We start from the raw sequence: 21,176 nt of genomic DNA, 5'->3' as shown, positions 1-21,176 counted from the left end.
CTTCAAAACAGCAAATAAAATTTTTATTTTGCCCTACACATTGCCCACTGTATAGTTAAGGTGCCATGAGTTAGGAAATGTAGGGGGGGAGGAGGGTAGCCCCAAAAAAAAATTCGATCTTTTTCAGCCTATCACCCATAAAAAAAGAAAAAACACCAGCGTTTTTTGTGACTTAGAAATTTTTTTAACTTTTTTTGAAGCAATCCCTATCTACTTTATTGCACTTCGCCTGGTCTGAGGTGGCGAAGGAAGTCTGGCGTAAAAGGTATCGTTCAGAAAAATATGCGTCAGTGAATTTGCGTAGTTACGTCCGTTGCGCAAATTCGCCAGGCGTAAGGGTGCAGTTAACACTGTACCGTTGGTCTGCTGGAGGAGGGACAATGCTTCCTTGTGACAAAGGGTACTATCAGTTTCTCTCATGGTACCAAAGCACTCGAAGAAAAATCTCCACGGTTATAAAAAGTTGTCAATGTATTATTAACAGACCCACCTAGATGCTGTAAATTATAACTATGTTTCTATATGCATGATTTAATCATTTAATGCACACTGTGCAAATATATATAGGTGCAGCAGGTCTTTTAATTCCGTTCTAGTGAGCACCTACATCTGGGTGTGCGGTTATTTTTTTTTTGTGCTTCCCTAGTCTTCTATATAGGCACTGTACCCATGCGAGCACACTGAACATCTCGTTTCAGTTAATGTATGGATTCCCATGCTATGGCACGTACAAAAAAACTGCACCATAACACACTTGTATAAGAGCCCTTGGTAAGATAATTTATGGGGGAGACTTATTCCATTCACCCTGCAGTTACAACTTTAAGGGTGGTGGCAGATGAGACTACTGGGGGAGATTAGGCATCCGTCAACAAATCGCCTCTCCTTCGGCGACTAATCTCCCCTAAATGTCTTCCCACCGGCTAGAATGTAAATCGCTGGGGGGATTGCACTCGGAACGCTTGCACTCACTTCAGGCGACTTTGGAAAGACGAAGCGATCCGTGTGCTATCTGATCAGCGATTTACATACTAGCCGACGGCTTTCAGGAGAGATTAGTCACCTGAAGAAGAGGCGATTTTTCGATGGGCAACTAATCTCCCCCAGTAGCCTCGTCTGCCACCACACTTAATGCTAGTAAGGGATGAAAGTGACGTCTCATTCCTTGTAAAATAGTGAATGAATATAAACTATGTACTGTACAACAAAACTAGTATAAGAGTCTTCTAATTCATTTCTAAATCTGGGCCATGAGCTCATATTACCTATAATGAATGCTGGCACAAATAACACACACTTGAAAAAAATTTCAGTGGAAAAAATATGGTGGGTCCATTTACTGGATTAAATAACCAGCGTGTTAAATCCATCAGTAGCTTCACAGTATAAAATGCCAATAGTCCTATTCATATATTATTTACAAAATGCTAAGTAAAATGGAAACAATTACAGAACAAGCAAATGCAAAGGTGAATTGCTTTATTTGCAAATAAATTATTTATACATACATACATAATTAAAGCAAAGATCTCAGAATATCACTGAATATATAAAGAAATTTTTTGCACAAAACAATATATTAAAATGGAATCCTATGAAATACCCCCTCCAAATATCCTTAAAAATAAGAAACTAAAGACATCCTCATGTTCTGCTTTAAAACAATGTAAACATAAAGCATAGTCCCCATCACTGTAAGCAATAATTTTTACTCTATAAAAATAGACTTTTTTTTAAGCTCTGAGTTTTGATGCAGATACTGTACATGTACTGTATGGAAATACTTATCCAGAGAGATCAACTGCCGCTGTGTTGCCACAAGTTTGATGGCATTTAGAAAAGCACCCATATTTACTCCATATACATATACATACATTTTGATTATATTTATTGAACACGGACAGTCTCATTTAGACACTCCTTTTTTGGGATGTCTTTACAGTATTAGGCTATTTTTTATGTTAAAATTAAGAATGTTTTCCTTGAAACCCAGTAGCGAAACAAGAACATGTTGGCCCCCCCAAAAAATCTTTGGAGAGGCCTGCTGTCAATTGTGATCCCTAAAATCGTTATATATATATAGATGTGTCTATTTTCTATTGTGCCACCTGCTGTAATTTCCACCATTAGTTTACAGTATCTCAGACATGGTGAAACCCATGCAAGTGTAAGAAGCAATGTAAAATACAACATAAAAAGTGGTGATAGTGACTGCTGCTTTTTATGCTGGAAAGTTTACAGAATCACCTAATGATTACCTAAAATCAATACATAAAGAATTTCTGAAAATCACAAATTAGAAGGTGCCATATGATAATTTGTGACAGTAACAGCCTAAGCTAAGAGATACAGTTTATTCCACACTACCATATTCAGAGAACGGACTTGTGCTAAACCCCTGATACTTGCCCTATTTGCTACCGACATACAAATTAAGTAATAGAAAGAAGACAGAGGCAGTGAATCTTTATTTAAAACAACTTTTAGAATTGACAAAACATTTTGTAAAATCTCACTGGCGCCTGTATACTGAATTAAGTCACTCCTAATACAGTCATACCTTGCAAATTACAAAAAGGAGGAGGAATATGCTGCAGAATAAGTGCTATGGGGTTCAGGACGATACTTTACATGTTTATAGGATTATTAATATTCAAGAAAATAAATCTACTTGCTTCCATTCTTTATGGCATACATACATATGTCTATCTCAAGGGTGTGCCATTATTTTGTCATAGCATCATACAAGCCACCTTGAGCTTTTGCATAAAAAAAGTAAAATAATTTTACTGCCTCCCAATATTACAGGGCCATCTTTTTCTGTTCAGTCTATTTTATTTAAGGGTCATACTTATTCAAGAAACATAAAACAATATTAATGTCCATTTTTCCATATATAAATGGCATTATAACGTGCCATTCTATGTATTAAAGACAAAGGTGAGGATGCCATTTTACATTACTGAAAAAAGAACATATATTAACTTTCTGCACACTTTTTACTAAAGCTAAGTTGCAATTTGAAAAACCAGAGAAGAAAGGCACAGTTTATTATAGGTACTTGCTTTATCAGCAGTAACTCTACTTACTACAAATCCCCAAATCACAGAAAACTCAGGTGCAGGTTCTCATGGCCTAGGCACTTGTCTTTAAATGGTACAATGAAATCAGCAAGAGAGATATATATATATATATATATATATATATATATATATATATATATATAAACAACCAAACCCATCGGGCAAACAATAGAATACATATACAAAAAAAGCAAAGCTGTCTGCTTCTTGTTCTCTAGAGCGACTACTAAAACAAAAAAAATATATACATATTTAACAACTGCAATGCCCTTTGTCAGATGTTTTCCTATATATAGATATTTATACATTATCCATATATACCCCCATTTTTTTAGATCAGACACCAGGAGATGTGTTGAGTTGTTTTAGGGCCAGCCTGGCTACCTTTAAAGAAGTTAGCTGTAATCATTAATTAGAGTAATGCTAATTAGACTGTAACTCATTAATTAACCCTTGGGGACAGCAATTATATTGACAGCGTTTAGAATAGATACCTGCTCCTTTGGGTGAGAAACAGTGATTTGGAGACTCCGCTACCTAGGAAGGTGTGTGCTGAATGGAAACCACATTCATTGTTATATGAAATATACTTATGTAGCTGAGAGACTTAGTGATATGTCTGGTCATGTTTTAGATCATTCTAGACACATTTTCTTGATTTGGAGAAGTCATTTTAATTAGGGACACATGCTATACAAAGAGTTGATACAACAAAAAGAGGAATATTTGTTAAAATATGAATTTACAAATATTATTTGACGCAGCTACGGGTGTAGGGTGGGTCAAACATTTGTGGATTAGGGTCAGGTGCAGGGTGCGGCTTTCCTGACGCGCACATCGCTAGTATAAAGCCCTGCACATTCTGTAAATGCAATAAAATTTACAAACTTTTATCCAATGGATACACACTCTGTATCTATTACATCCATTACACACCATTCAGGTAATTAAATAACAAAAAGCATTAAGCCTAGTAACCCATAGCGACCATCAAATGCTTGTATTTCACACAGATCACCAGAAAATGCTCTACCGGCTGATTACTTGCCGATTGGGTTAATAGCCGAGTAGCAAACTTAAAATAACTAAATTCATAACCTCTGTTATTATCACATAATTGTTTGTTTCTCTTCTATAAATGTGTTTACTTCAACACACAACATCCTGTATCAAGACCCACAAATGTTTTGATATAAATAAGGTTTATAATATGCACTGATGCATATATACCTATAAAATACATGATTATTGCCATGCGACTTTACAGGCATTTTCTAAATAAGTTCTGCCTCTATATTCTCTATCCACATGGCTGAGCTCTTCTCTTGATGGTAACAACTGTTTATGGAAGAAATATGTAATAAAACAAAGTTGCCTGGTTGCTGTAACTCATAGCAACCAATAAGATGTTTGCTGTTAAACAGGTGGCAGCTGATTGGTTGGTGACTACCCTGTAGCAAACTTTGCAGCTTTTATTACATAACTCCATTAATGTGCAAATGCATAGCAACTTTGGATATTAGAGACATATAAAACAAATAGTTACAGTCTAATAGACTGGAATAGGGAATTGCTGAAAATAGTAGCAATTTACTTGTACACATCATGTTTCACAATATTCATATTATTTTTTCTTCAAGAGGCACAAGTGTAGTTGGGTCAGGTCTTTGCTTTCATTTTCTAACATGTAGCATACTGTTCAAAATGCAACTGGTAACTACACGATTTTTCTTAAACTTTCTTCCTTCCAGGAGAGTTATTTTTTGACACTAGCCTTTATAAAATGCTCTATTGTCCACTTAAACCCCATATCTATAAAATACAAAATTAAACATATGCAAAACCCTAACCCTAAAGTGCGCCTTAAAAAACCTGGAGTGTCCCATCTTTGCTCAAAAAGGTTCCTGAGTACCTGTGCATTCTCCATGATGTGCATGGCCCTCACTTTTTGGTTTCTCAAGCATATTGAAGTTTGGCATTCTCTTGAGATAAACATTCCTCCTAGAGCCCTTCTGAGTGCAGGTTCATGTCAAGCACTTAATCACAGCACTTTATTAATGCTGTCTCAAAGCTAAGTTAAGGAATACTCAGTCTTTAATCTTTGTCCATATCAATTAATATCCTAATTTTATACACCAGATGAATTATCATTTCTTTACTTTACAGTATGGTGCCTTCTATTAAAGACATGTTGGTTACACTGTCTATTTTAACTATTCTTCATAACACACTTGGTTAACAATTTTGTATTTCTCATGTGCCTTGATGAGGTTGCTATTGGACTGGACACAATAGGTGGACCTCTTTGGGCATCATGATTTCTTTATGCCAACTCGCTGTTTCCGTAAGTGAGCCTCTATCTCATGTCTGAAGACCAGCATTCCTAGCTGTCCATGAGAAGCCTCGTTCATAGCCTTTGACTGCATGCACATCTTATACTGTTCTGGAGTAAGTTCATCCATACATCGCTTTTCATGCCACAGATGAACAAGACCTCTCACTGTCGTCCTGATGACAATTAGGTTGCTGTGAAGGTACTTGCGGTAAAGATGAACATCCTCTCCTCCCCACCCTTTGATATCTAAATCAAATCCACCTAAAACAGAAATGATAAAATAAATAAAATCTCTTAATACACATTACACTAGGGAAAGAAATATTGCATATAAAATCCACTTCTTGTTGACATTCAGTAAAATGAATATTAGCCTAATTTTCTATATAATATCAGTATAACTGATTAAATATGCAGAAGAATTTCTATGGCCAGGTTTATACATAGGGATCCCCTGGTTGCCCCATTTCTCCTCCCTGCCTCCTCCCTTCATATGTGTGCACACACGTGTATGTCTTATTACATTGGAGCACAGGAGATTTAAAGAGTCAGGAAAACTCCTGCATCTCATCAGTCCATCTGAACTAATTGCTATGTGGCTGAGCGGCATGCTGCCGTAGGCCTGGGCCTTTGTGGCCTTTCCACAAGTCCAGGTTGCTGCTATTGTATTTTTTTTAAAGTTTGTGGGTTCTTTGCGGGAAAGATTGCAAATTGGATGATTGGAAATAAATTCAGACACTTACATATTACAACCTGCAGGTGGCAGCAGTGCACAACCAGAGAAAAAGCCAAATTAAACTCACCTATGTTTATGAAGTCTGAACGGTATTGACAAGTCATTCCAAATCCAAAGTCTCTCCAAAACCCAGTGTCCTTTTTAATAACCTACAAATAAGCAATGCAATTAAATTAAGCACATTTGTATGACCAATCTTTTTATTTTACAAGAATTTATATCTGTTGAAAATGCATAGCACAAAAAATATCAGAGCAACAGCGACCATGGAGATACTGACAGTGTTTTTTTGCACTAAACAGTTAAAAATGCAGAAACAAGTTTATTAACACAGAGGCTAAGTCTGCCAGAACATGCAAGGAAATGGAAGGGTGGTACCAACTGCTGATACAATTATAGCTGGGTGGCATAAAAATGAGGGAAGTATTTACATGCAAAAAATATCAGCTACAGCAGCTGAAATTATGTTGAAGCAAGCCAACTGACAAAGTGCAGTCTTGGAATAGATAAAAAAAACAATATATATATATATATATATATATATATATATATATATATATATATATATATATATATATATATATATATATATATATATATATATATATGAACAACGCCACCTTCCATTAAGCTGCAAAGCTGTCCCTGTTCACAGAGAAGCAGTGCATACGTAGAGAAAGAAAACACCAGCACCAAGGGTCTTTGCATCAAAAAAGCAATATATAGGGTTTCATTTTTCCCTTAGACAGTAACGCATGGCTTCAGTGCTCACTGTTGGGCATCATTTTCTAACTGTGGACAAATTTGCACCTGGTCAATAACTCATGAGTACCAATCCAATTTTTACGATCGTGGTTTTACTTGCAGTCTGAACAGCAAGTTAATTGTCAATTGACTGCCCTGGGTTTTTGCACTAGGTCCAAAGTTAGTAAGTGATCCCCAGAACAGAACACGCTGTCCACCTAAGGAGCAGTTTCCCTCATAGCTGAGATATAAAAGGCATATATCAAAGGTAAGTTGTTATCTAATGGTCAAAGATGGATTATTGAAGTTTATGGAGAATACCACTAAGAGCTTATGGGGCAAATTCACTAAGGCGCTAGCGTTTGGCATTTTCGCTACTACGCAAATTCACTAACTTGCGCAGTGTAGCGAACGCTACCTTTTATGCTAGACGTCCTTCGCCACCTCAGACCTGGCGAAGCGCAATAGAGTAGATAGGGATTGTTTCAAAAAAAGTCAAAATTTTTTCTAAGTCCCAAAAAACGCTGGCATGATGGCTGATAGGCTGGAAAAGATCGAAATTTTTTTGGGGCTCCCCTTCCTCCCCCCTACATTTCCTGACTCATGGCAACTTACCTAGACAGTGGGCACATGTGTAGGGCAAAATAAAATTTTTATTTGCAGATTTGAAGGTTTTCTAGGCATTTGTAGTGCAGATACGTGTTCCTCCATTGAAATTTGAATTTCGCGCCATATGCAAATTAGCCTTCGCTAGCGCAACTTCGCTTTATATAGCGAAACAACGCTAGCGCAACTCCGCAACCTTTTACTACCCCTGTGCGCAACTTCGCATTTTAGTGAATTTGCGGAGTGCTGGCGAAAATTCGCCTGGCGAAGTGCGGCGAAGTTGCGCCTGGCGCAACTTCGATTCTTAGTGAATTTGCCCCTATGTCTCTTAACACAATCAGCCAGGTACTAAAACATATTGTTTATTACATATCTAATATAAACCCAATTTGTATTTTATGAATGAAATGTTACCTGATAGAGTGAATTCTGTGCAGTGTAAATAGTGTAATTTAGAAATAAAAACTACAACATAAAAATCATGACAGAATTCTTAAATACTGACCACATTTTACACCTGTTTTAAAATAACTTCTTCAACATGTAGCATATATTGTGCTTACTTCTACAGGAGACACTCCTAAACATCCGTACATGCTCCCAAGGAACAGTGTACCCCTCCCCAGTTTTTCCAGAATAACAATAAACTTTAAAAGGAAGACAGAAAATAAACAGATGCCTACACTGTAACAAAATAATCATGCAATAAATATTGTGCTGAATCACAACAATTGTTTTCAGTAAACAAGATTTTGCAAGCAAGGTCGTCCCAATAAATACCGGTAATCAGTCATTATCACACTTAAATGATTATTAATTTTTGTGTTCCTCCGAGATGTAATCACATGGTAAATACTCCCCCCCCAACTGATCCCTCAAGAATAGTGTTCCAGCAAAAAATATTATTTCTAGTTGCCATAACTATAAAACCTTAGGGTGTCAGGGGGAATATACATGCATTAAAAATCTGTAAAAAAATTAACAATTCTCAAGCTGTTACAGCAAGTGAGGTCCCAAGTTCATATCTACATAAGAACAACTTATATTGTACCATAGTTAATATACTATATTTGAACTTCTTGGAAGATAGTATGATCTATGCTGAAGGCCTTGTAAGTGCCTCACAGCCAAACTGGGTACAGCGTAGGTCCTCAACAAATACTTTGCTTAAATTAACCATATTCAGAAACGAAATGATTCCCAACCTCCCTCAACAAAGTTCCCCTTTCATTGGTTGCCAAGTATACATATACTGTATGTCCCATCCAATAAACGCGTGATTCATACCACAGATCATTGAGGCAAGCAACCCAAAAGGTAATTAAAGAAACAAATATGCAAGTTGTACCAGTAAGAGTACCAGTTGTACCAGGATGGAGTTGTACCAGTAAGAGAGATACCCTAGGTAAGTATGCTGGCAGGGGGGGCCTGTACCAGTGAGAGGCAAATCTTGTTATGCATGCTGGCAAGCAATAAGACAGATAATATGTAAGATGTACCAGTACAGATGTAAGTGTGCTGGCAACCAGAGCATTTAGGTCAAAGGTGCAGCTTCTACCACATACTGGGTATTGATGAATTGATTGGCATACCCTTTATATGTCTAGATATAAGGGATCATTTATGAACACAGGTCATTTATAAAGTTTGTGCAGCGCATATTTATTCGCAAATGGTTGTACTGCCCATGTTTTTCCCTGAACGCTAAAATATTGCACTGCTGTGCCCTTCTTTCCAGTTTTTGCGAATTCGCAAATGGTTCGCAAATGAGACAGGTGTTTGCGTGAGTGCGCCCACTGTGCGAGGTTGTTGTGCGTGAAAATAGCATTGACGGTAACGTAAATTCGCAATTTGTGCAAACCAATCTCCCCTGCGCAAAGTTTATAAATGAGCCCTAGTATGTACAGGCCATTTTTTATGCAAACGGCTATGTCTTACTCAAAATGCTTTATGGAAAAGGATCAAGTCCTGTGAGACCAGTGCCTTGGAGACAGGAAACATTTATCACAAGAAATGCTGCTTCACAGGGAGGAGCCAGTATATAAAAAATTGTCAATTTTATGATCATACCTTTGTAACAATAAACCCCTGTTTTTGAAAGTATACACACTTTCACAGGTACTTAATTACTACAGGAATGTGCATTAATTGATCCCCTCTATTTTGTATGTTTGTATTTAATTTATCCAGATCAGTTGCACGTTCCATTGTATTTTGCTTAGCCTTGGAGTGTTCTTGAAGCTTTTATTTGTGTTGTTATTTGGGTTAAGAAACTGTAAATCATTATGCTACAGTTAAAGTGTTCATTTGTGGTGGGTTTTTTTCCCTTCTTTTTCCCATGCACCCAGGCGACAAATCTCCTCTTCTTCATGAGCGACTAATCTCCCCGAACTGCCTCCCGCCCGCTACAATGTAAATCGCGGGCGGGATGGCCCTTAGAGCGCTTCGTTTTCCTTGTTAGGCAACTTTGGGCGACTTTAGAAAACAAAGTGCTCAGAGTGCCATCCCGTTAGCGATTTACATTCTAGCGCAGTGATCCCCAACCAGTAGCTCGTGAGCAACATGTTGCTCTCCAACCCCTTGGACGTTGCTCTCCATGTCCTCAAACCAGGTGCTTATTTTTGAATCCCAGGCTTGTAAGCAAGTTTTAATTGCTTAAAAACTAAGTATAGTGCCAAGTACAGTCTCTTGTAGGCTGCCAATCCACATAGGGGCTACCAAATAGCCAATCACAGCCCTTATCTGGCAGCCCAAGGGACTTTTTCATGCTTGTGTTGCTCCCCAACTCTTTTTACATTTGAATGTGGCTCACAGGTAAAAAAAGGTTGGGGACCCCTGTTCTAGCGGGTGGGAGGCAGTTCGGGGAGATTAGTCACCCCGAAGAAGAGAAGATTTATTTGCCAGTCAACTAATCTCCCCGAATGTGAGCATGTGTTCTTTAGCAGGTTTAGGAAAACCAGGATATATGGAGAAGAGCAGGGTGGGTCCTAAATTGTGTACTCCATTTAGTTTGCAGCTGCCCGGCTATAGGTAGGCAGCAAATAAAAGAGGCGTGGGATTACACATCAACTCTATGGAAACCTCCTTTTGTTGAGGGAAGGGGGATGCTGCCAGCAGTTGAGCCCAGCTAGAAGCAGGCTGTTATCCATGGAGAGGAGCGTTAAAAGCCTGAATCTTTAAAGTGATAATGACACTGAAAATTTTCTTTTCAAAAAATTAATCTACATTAATAGTTACATATCGGTCATGTTGATCGTTTTTTGCTGATAGGTCTGCTTTTGTAAGTAACTGTTACTTGAAGTTCCTAAACCTGACTGTTTTGCCAACCTGACTGTCCCATCTCAGTCTGTCAGTTAAAGTTTCTAATGCTAACCAACTACTGCTGCACAAATATGGCAGCCCCTTCATAGAGGAACATGTGGGTAAGAAAGGCAATGTAAAAACATCAGGCAAATACTTTTATGGCAAAATTATAAATAGCATTCAAACATAATGTTATAATGGATATTAAAAAGGTTATATTTACTGGTGTCAGTATCTCTTTAAGAGTGTGGAAGCCACCTTGGATGGTGAGAGTCGCAGAGTCTTGAATACGTTTTGTTTAAATGCTGTTTAACTGTTTTCCTGTGATCTTTATATTGGGAAGAGTTTGGCCAAAATAAACCTGTGTTTTCACAAAGGCGTTGTGTCCCTGTCTATATGCTTAAGATCCCCTGTTAAACCTACCTATCATCACTAATTTCCTCTGCAGGGGCATAACTATAGAGAAAGCAGACCCTGCGGCTGCAGGGGGCCCAGGAGGTATAGGGGCCCCATGAGGCCCAAATTTATATATTCAATAAATATTGGTAAAACTAGTCAACTTCTAAACATTTTGGGGGCCTGAAAAATAATTTTGCTGTGGGGCCCAGTAATATGTACAGTAGTTACGCCAATGTTCCTCTTCATATAATCACCAACAACTTGTTGAATTATGGATGAAGGGTGTAATGACATGATGCAGCTTGACAGTAACAGTGCATATATGTATATGTATACAAGTATATATGAACGTACTTCAATAAAACTGTACATTGTCACATCTAGAAGTTGATCATATGTTTACCATTCACACATGCACAGGAGAGATATAAGTATAGCACTGTCTAGTCTGCAGCTGGTTACATCAGACTCTCATTGAAGCCTCAGGTTATGCTGATATAAATAATATATAATTTGCAAACTGCATACGTAATAAAATGACTTACTAAAAAAGCAATTATTTAATGCTAAAAAATAAGATACCCATTAGCTGGTCTTAAAATTACTAGTGCACAATTAGATATCAGTGATTAATAAACACTTGAACATCATTACATTGCAAAAATGTAATTTTCTTATTTTGTGTAGGTTTTTACATTCTCTCCTAGGTGTGCTAATTTAAATAGCAGTGTTTAATAATGACTTGGTGCCAGGGTTACCTGCATAAACAACTGAGTTCCCATATCACCTATTTATAGGAAATGTTTCTGTATTATTCATCAACCTTCCCTTCCATCAAAAGATAAAATACACAATATTCTTTACTGTCTAAATCCTGTGGTTAGCCAGGGATGCTAATAGCTGGCACCATTTTTCACACGTATGCATTGCATGAATCCAGCTCTTTCCTGTCTTTCTGAATAATATTAACAAATTAGGGGTTGGGGAGCACCATCCATCAAGTACAAAGAAAGGTGTGCAGGGTCAAATAATGATTAATATAAACAAAAAAGAAGAAAGAAATGACCCATCCAATTGCACCACCCCATTTAGGTATTGCCAAACTCGAGTGAAGTAATTAATAAAACTTAACTTTTAATAACCTATTAAAAAATAGTCTAGAAAGCACCATTAAAAAGAAGGTAGAGGTAAGGAGGCTGGTAGACTGAAAACCAGGGGGTTGGAGGGGTTTTACGAGTCAGAAGTGACGGTTGGTTCAGGAGAGCTGATGTATGAACAACCAGCACATTGTTAACACTATATATCTGTACGTACAACAGTAGTGCCCCGAGTGCAGCCACCCCTTCACCCACTTCAGGATCCCTCCCTTCAGGTGTGCGGGCGAATCGCTAAGGATCCGAATAGTAAGCCTCAGTACATTTAAATCGTTCCAGAACTCTGTGTATTAGAGTATTAGCTTCGATTAGTAAAACCACGGATCGTATATTGAGCCAACCCCTTCACCCTCAAGAGTCCCCTCCCGATCCGATTACCCCCGTGATAATTCTTTGTCCTTTCTGAATAATCCTTTCTGAATAATATCCTGTGTCTTTTGATCATTTTGAAATTGCTATAATAAGGAACAGTACCTAAAAAGAGAACATGTAAAAACGAGTTTCAATATTAACCAAAGGGAACAACTGTATTCATTTTATGTGCTTTTATTTCAGTGGAAATACTACTTGTAGTCACTTTCTTACATGTGTGCGTAAGATGGACTGAGCCTAAACACAAACTGCAGATGATTGGATTGTTGAGTTGCAACTAGTTACTATGATAAATAATAGAATGTAAAAAAATATGAATGTGTAAATATCTGCTTCTGTCTCATGACTAGTATCTGCTTAACACTCACTGCATTTAATAGCTAAAATGTACAGTGTCTTGTCTTTCCACTCCACATGCAAAAGAATATAAAATATTTATTAGCATAAGTACAATATGCTGCCCATCTGTTCCTATCCAGAGCTAGAGGACCTAGACATTAGGTCACATCCTATCAGGATGATCTGCAGCGTATATACTGCACCTTACACTGTGGTTTAAATTTCCATTATTGCTCCTGCTAGATACACACAGATGGACTGTGATGGGCAACATACATTTGTAAGCCCATTGCACCAGAGAAACTGCATAAACACTATACAGGTATAGGTTCACTTATCCGGAAACCCTATATCCAGAAAGCTCAAAATTATGGAATGGCTGTCTCCCATTGGGGTATATTTATCAAAGAGTGAAGTTAATAGTGAAATTCCGCCACTCTCCATTCATTTCTATGGGATTTTTATAGGCGTATTTATCAAAGGGTGAACTTTCACTTTCAGCCATTGATAAATACGCCTTTAAAAATCCCATAGAAATTAATTGAGAGCTTCGGAATTTCACTCTAGTGGCGGAACTTCACTCTTTGATAAATTTACCCCATAGACTCCATTTTATCCAAATAATCCAAATTTTTAAAAATGATTTCCTTTTTCTCTGTAATAATAAAACAGTACCTTGTACTTGATCCCAACTAAGATATAATTAATCCGTATAGGAAGCAAAACCAGCCTATTGGGTTTATTTAATGTTTAAATTCATTTCTAATAGACATAAGGCAGGAAGACCCAAATTACGGAAAGATCCATTATCCGGAAAACCTGTACCTGTACTTTATCCATAAGTATCTTTTTTTAATTTTCCCATAAATGTACATATTTACGTATGTAGAGTTTATTTTGAATTGATTTACTATTAAACACACAGTAAAATACCATGTTATTGCTTACTTTGTGCAAAGACATTTCCTTCTCCTTACATTGACCTTGACAAATATGAATGGGGCTGCCCTCTAATGCTAACTAATTCTTTATGACCACTAGGGGCATATTACCATTAAATGCCTCTCTCAAGGTAAGCAATATTACAGCTTCCACTCAGCTTCCACTTAGAAAAATATCAATGTACAAATACAAGTATTCTGTGCAGAGACTGGATCATCACCAATGCTTTATTTTAATCCTTTATGGGCCCCTGGCCACCAAAAATCTAACAAAAACAATTTTATAAGGCCCTTGACCACCATTTTATTTAACTTGTAAGGGTGGACCCTGGCCACCAATGTTTTCTTTTTAATTTTCAATGGGGCCCGTGACCACCAATAGTTTTTCTAACTTGTAAGGGAGGGGAACTGGCCACCATTTATTTTTTTTACCTTGTAGGGGGCGATCCTGGTGTTTTTTTTTTTACTGTGATCTGGGGGGGTGTGGGGTCAGGGCAGAGCCTGTGGTGGTGGACAGGGCCCAGAAAATGTTGTTGTAAGGGCCCGCCGTGAATTCTGATGGTGGTCCTGACTGAGCCCCACAGCAAATTCATTTTAAGGCCTCCAACTTATCTAGACTGTTGTCCTGTTTTACCAATATATGTTAAAATTATTCTTTAATTGGGCCTCATTGGGCCCCCTATACCTCCTGCCCCCTGCAGCCACACCCCTGCACAGAACATAGGATTCCAAACTGTCAGCTTCCCAAGAGGGGAAAGTTATGTATACAACTCTGTTATGTGCTAATTTGGTCTTGACCAATTTTGGAAACTGAATTTTCGAAGTCTGTGACCAATTAATATTCTTGAAATCCCCCCTCATCTTCAATGTTCCTTCAATTTGACTAATTTTAAAATATTTTCTATGTTTATTTTCTCCAGTCTTATAATATATTTGTTAAGGGTTATACTTGCACATTAAACAAATAATATTTTATTTTCATTATTTGGACCAGACCATTGATTAAATACAGTTTAATGAGTAATGGAGCTTATGACATTTATTATGAAGTTATGTAGCAAGCCTTCAGCCCTGCATCTTTATGCACAGTGGATACTTGCCCTTTTAACATGCTCATGATGTTGCAATGTTAATTCTCATGTCCAACTTCATGTACTTCTGACTTATTCTTAGAACAAACACGTGTTTTAGATATGTTAGGATGCACAGAATTTAAGTGGCTCAGAAGAGTTTTGCACTTAAATTATAATTTTATGCTTAAACTGAAATGGGTGGCATCTCTGTGCAAGCCAGCATATACAGCATTGCATTTCAGCATGATCTTCACTTTGATAAATAGCTGTTTCTGTGGGCTTATATTAAAAGTCCTTGTCATCTTTGCAATGTTGAAAATCAAGTTAAGGAATGTTTTACATACTGTATAAAGGTATGAGATGGTATGCTATGAACTATGAGGAACATTGCAATGTTTCTATACTGCTTCGTAAATATACATTTCAAACATACTGTATGACTTGCTCGATATTAATGAAATATGTGTTGATGTCATAAAGGTCTAGAAATGACAAAAACTCATTTCACAAAAACTTAAAAGGAACTGATCTTTGATTACAAAATGAATGCCTGGGGAAATTTGTCTTGCAATACTTGTCCCGGCAAGTGAGCATACAGTTCACTGAAATTTCACTGCTAACCATATATTTTCTGTTTAACAATATTCTCTAACCAAATGGAAGAAATAATGTCTTTAAAAAAAAAAAAAAAAAAAGAACTTTGATTATGAGCATTACGGTGCAAGGACCTCCTTCATAATGTGTCTCTTACCACACGGCACTTAATCTGTGGAATTGTACAGTGCTGAGTTTTCCAGTACTAATTATATTAAAGGCAATTATACATACATACAATATAATGTATACACGTACTGTTGACTTGAAGACAGAGTATTATACCATATCCTGTGTGGCTAAATTACATTCTTGGCACCACAATCTTGCTATGTAGTAGTTTCAAATTATAATAAAGCAACCCCTTGTGTGCCTGCACCACACTTACCTTGTCATTTTCTAATTAAGCAAAATGACTTGAAGGAACTTGGCTCAGCTATCCATGGCAGTAAAAGAGGCCACTAATGAAACAAAGCTCCATAACTGTAATACTCAGCTTGACCTCTTTGTCCCATTCCAACAACTATTATACATTGATCACTTTGAGTACAGATAAATTTGGAGGGCTGATTCGGCAGTGTAATTAGTGTAATTTTTAATCATAGTACGATGAAAAACTATTGAGAATAAAGTGAGCAATAGCTGTACCTGTATCTCAATGAAAACTTAATTAATGTGTCCATAAGCAGTTTTATTACAAGGTCTTGAATGATACATGGAATTAGCAAAAAATATATATATTTTAATGGGTTGTTGCCAATATTTTAACATTTGCTTAATATGCAACCAATAATAAGTTTGCTTTTAAACAGGTGACTAGAAAATTCTACCTGCTGCTATATATGATAAGCATTATAGCAAACTTTGCACCTTATATTACAAAACTTTGGCCATTGACCATTGTATTAAAGAAAATCTGTTAACGAGGTATTTTGCTAGTCTGATGGGAAAAAAAACATTCAAGAAAGAAACAGAACAAAGGTTTTAAAATATAACATGCAATAAAGTATGCATTGCGAAATACATTGCTACATTCATACAGTATGTATATATTTTAGGAGTAGTATACCCCATTGTTCACCATAAACGCTATTAATAAGGCTTGTGTTAAACATTTCCCAATTATGACATATCATGACAAAATCTAAGGTTTTGTTTTTTTCTTGAAATAAGCAGGGCTAACAGGGCAGTTGAAGCTACTCCATGTTTGGTTCTTGCAGAGTAGCTAATTAGATTATTAGAGTTCAGATAATCCACTGTGTCAGGCACATCATTTGGGCAAGGAAGCAAAAATGATGATCAAAGGAAAGAAGCTGTGAACCTAGAGTTGAGGGGGTCAGACATGAGAAATATATGGATTACGGGAAGGGTTCTATATACCCTCTGACTTTTGAATTCACATACTTAAATCACACATTGGTTATGAGAAGATCACATGCTTCCTAATGATACCAAAACAGGGCCACCCTACACCCACCAGTTACATGATCCAACAATCATTTACAAGGGGGTTGTATTTGATATGTTCCTGAGCACTCCTACTTCCTGCACAGGGCCGCCATCAGAGGGGGACAGGGGGGGAGAAATGTCCCGGGCATGAAGGGGGACCCGGCAGTGCTGCACTTTTGAAAGAGCCAGGCCCCCCTTGAGAGTGCCGAAGCTTTGTGGTCATTTTTGAAGTCCCGAACAGCGGAAATGCGGAAGTGCCATAAAGCCGAACAGCCGAAGTTCCGAAGCGGCGAAAAGACCCGAAGCCAAGAAAACAACGGAAGCCGAAGTCCCAAAGCGGCAAAAAGACCCGAAGTCATGAAAACAGCCGAAATTGAAGTCCTGAAACGGCGAAAAGACACAAAAGGAGGCGAAGTTGAAGTCTTGAAGCCATGAGTTCAATTCTACTGAACACCAGCAGGGGGGGCCCTGGGACCAATGTTTTTTTATAATTAATAAATACATTTTTTTGGGACCCCATTTTTTTTAACTTATAAGGGGGGCCCTGGCACCAATGTTTTTTTAAAAAAAAATATTCTTTGAGGCCCCAATTTTTTTAACTTGTAAGGGGGACCCTGGAACCAATGTTTTTTTAAAAAATATTCTTTGGGACCCTTTTAAAAAAAATTTTTAGGGCCCCAATTTTTTTTAACTTGTAAGGGGGACCCTGGAACCAATGTTTTTTTAAAAAATATTCTTTGGGGCCCTTTTAAAAAAATATTTTTTATGGGGGGTCCCTGGCACCGTTTTTTTTTTTAACCTATAAGGGGGCCCTGACCATCAATAGCTTTTTATAACTTGTGTGTTGGGAGGGGTTACTTTTTTAGCGCTGATGTCTGTGTGGTCTTTTAACTGTGATGTGGAGTGGGCGGGATCCAGGGCCCCCCGAAAATTTTGTACGGGGTCCCATGATTTCTAATGGTGGCCCTGCTCATGCATGAGGTAAAGAGGGGGAATGTCTCAGCAGGGAATAATAGGTGAGGGCTCCAGTACCATGTGTCATGTAAGTGAGGCACCAAGTTCTTGGATTGTATGCCCAGTATCCACACCTTTGCCTCAGAGGGACACAAGGAACTTGGCATGTATAGTGTTTCTCAGTGTTTTATTCCTTTATATTTTGTTTCTTGACTTGCAATTATATTCTAATGCATTGCCTTGTTGAAATGCCATTTTGTATATTTATACACTGTTTACCTTTTTGTAATATTAGATATAAAATGTAATATATTTTGCCCTTAAGGTGGTCATACAAGGGCAGATTTCATTGTGTGAAGTGACTGAGTTTAGCGCAATACGATAAAATTATCTATTTATCATTACATTGATTGGATGTAAACAATCGTACCGTTCTGACAAAATCCTCGCAACAGTCGATTGGACATGTTGTGGGAAGCAATGAAATCAGTCAGTGGATGGGATCAGATAATCTTTGTAAATGCATGCTTTTGTGAAATAAACAAAGAAACAAGCCATTGGTGATTATGTCAGATCTTGTAGCCAACACGACCAATGGTGTTTCTATGTCAGGAGCTGCCTGAGGGGACCGCCCCCACTTGCGACCCATCGCTTACATTTCCGGAGCGGATCTGGGGGGGGGCGCATAGCTAGTGCAGAGAGGGCAAATGCTCTCTCTTGCACTAGATGGTATGAATTTCCAGTTCAAAGACCGGAAATTCAGGTCTAAAAGTTATCAGGAGCAGCTTTTTGCCACCACTGGTAATTTGTTAGCTGTTTTTAAACAAGAGGATATATGACCCTTTAATGTTGAATGTAAATGAAATTGCTATTAACAGTAATTTCTGTCTGTTTACAATCTCTGCACTCCTAGCTCTGACTTCTGAAACAATGTTGCAGGTCAGTTAGAGGAGACCCTGAGAAAAGAAAGCAAACAGAACAAAAAGGGGTTAGTGATGTACAGGCTGGCCCAAAACCCACTGGTCAGGTGGGTTTGGGCCAGCATCCACATATCTAGGGGGATTGTATCAATCTCTACCATCCAACCACCTTGCACGTGACTTTACTTCACCCATTTCCACCTTCGTACATCAATATAGACTCACACCCTCTTGTCCCACCCCATCAACATTAGAGATGGGTAGGTCAAGGCGCGGGTCTATAAATACTAAAGGGTAAGAGGGTAGGGTCAGATGAGGTTAGGATTAGATGAGGGGATAAACAGCAATTAATTGTACGCATAGAGGCACATTTATCAAGGGTCGAATTTCGAATTCATGTGAGTTTTATAAACTACCCTCATTTCGAAATTTGACTAGTCAAAATTTATTAATAAAATAGATTTTTTTAAACTCGAACGAATTTAACCGTCCTGAAATCTCGAATCAATATGAAAACTTGATTCAAATTTAAGAAACTCGATTTGAGTTTTTTTCTCCAAAAAAACTTGAAAGTCAGGATGGCTACAAACATCACCAAATTGATCCCAGGAAATCTCCCATTGACTTATACAGTAATTTGGCAGGTTTTTGGTGGCGAATAGTCAAATTTTAGTTCTTAAAGGGCCAGAGTATGATAAATCCCGAAATTCAAATTAAAACTTGAATCTAGTTTGGATAATTCACAATTCGAATTTCAGAGTTTTGACCAAAAAAAATAAATTTGAATTCCAATTTTCACTTTGACCCTTCATAAATTTGCCCCATAATGTGAAAACTATTGCAAATGCTTTACTAATGTATATTGGAAAGTTAGTTGGAATTACATTTAGGGGAATATTTATCAAGGGTCGCATCTCAAATTGAAAAAAACGTCGAAATTCGAATTCAAAAAGACCAACCGAAATTAAGTCACTGTTTTGTTTTTTGGTCGAATAGGTCTGTTTTTGATTGAACAGGTCCGTATTCAGCTGAATTCGAATCATACAATCGAAGGAATAGTGCATTCAATTAAATTTGATTCAAAGTTTTTCCCCAAAAAAAACTTTCGTTTTTCAGAGTCCACCAATTGACTCCAAATAGTTTCTAGGATGTCCCCCATAGGCATAGGATGTCCTCCCCATTGCCTAACAGCAATTCGGCAGGTTTTAGATGGCGAATGGTCGAAGTCAAATTTTAAAGAGACAGTACATGATAAATTTCGATATTCGAATTTTCTAATTTTTTTTCAAATTCGAATCGAATACACAAAAAATAGCTTGAAATTCGAATTTTTTTAATTTGAAAATTCACCTCAACCTTTGATAAATCTACCCCTTTTCCCCATTTTGAAGCTCTGTAAACTGTTTTTCACTAAGAGGAAAGTCTCTTCCCTTGCAGTAATAACTTGCATTTTAACAAAGCCTGATTGACTGTGACTGATTGAATAGTCTTTGTAAAGCACTGCTGTACCAAACTATTATCATTTAAAATATGACTGCTATAATTTCCTTATGACAAATGTATCAGCATGAAGAATTATAAGGTCCTGTCTACTTCAATGGACATTGGTGCAGCTATCCTGTCCTCTTACATTGTAATTTTTCAGCAGTCCTGTTAATAAGAGAACCATTCATGATATAGGCAATCCTCCATACCCATTTTAGTGCCTTTAATGCCTGATTTTTGGCTTCCAATCGTTGCTTAACATAAGTTTTGTAGCACAGTAGGATACTCATATACAGTAGGTTTCTTATGTAAAATAGTATAGTTTAGATTTCTGGGATTACACTGCCAGAATTGTAATACTGATGATACGTCTTATATACCTGCCAAATGCCATCTGCCAACTTGCTTCACTGGCTAATTGGTGTTGACCCAGGTGCTCTCTTTACTGCTGCACCTGGGTCTCTGGGCTATGTATTTTCTATTTCTCTGCCTGAATCCATGTCAATGCAATATTATATCTTTATCTTTATTTATATGTATATTTGGTACAGCAGCTGTTGCATATAAATACAGAATTCAATCTCCCTAAAAAAAGAATACAAAAACAATTATCTACTGGCCAATAATTTTTACATCATGCTACATTTGAAAGTCTAGCTCTTTCTCCTGCTGCTGGAATGCACATCCAC

The 21,176-nt window shown here is 37.4% G+C and overlaps 1 protein-coding gene across 1 annotated transcript in view; it reads right to left on the bottom strand.

The window, feature by feature from the left end:
* Window positions 1–1,458: 1,458 nt before the first annotated feature.
* The window catches only part of csgalnact1.L (chondroitin sulfate N-acetylgalactosaminyltransferase 1 L homeolog), a 221,106-nt gene continuing 201,388 nt past the window's right edge, over window positions 1,459–21,176 (bottom strand). Inside the window, exons 9-10 of the mRNA XM_018254269.2 lie at window positions 6,222–6,303; window positions 1,459–5,679 (exon numbers count right to left, since the gene is read on the bottom strand). Of these exons, the coding sequence (XP_018109758.1) occupies window positions 5,396–5,679; window positions 6,222–6,303 (366 nt within the window). The 3' untranslated portion in view covers window positions 1,459–5,395. The remainder of the gene's footprint in view (window positions 5,680–6,221; window positions 6,304–21,176) is intronic.

Source organism: Xenopus laevis, chromosome 1L, assembly GCF_017654675.1.
Source record: "Xenopus laevis strain J_2021 chromosome 1L, Xenopus_laevis_v10.1, whole genome shotgun sequence".
In the NCBI taxonomy this organism is placed as follows: domain Eukaryota; kingdom Metazoa; phylum Chordata; class Amphibia; order Anura; family Pipidae; genus Xenopus; species Xenopus laevis.
This window is presented reverse-complemented; position numbering and strand designations above follow the sequence as displayed.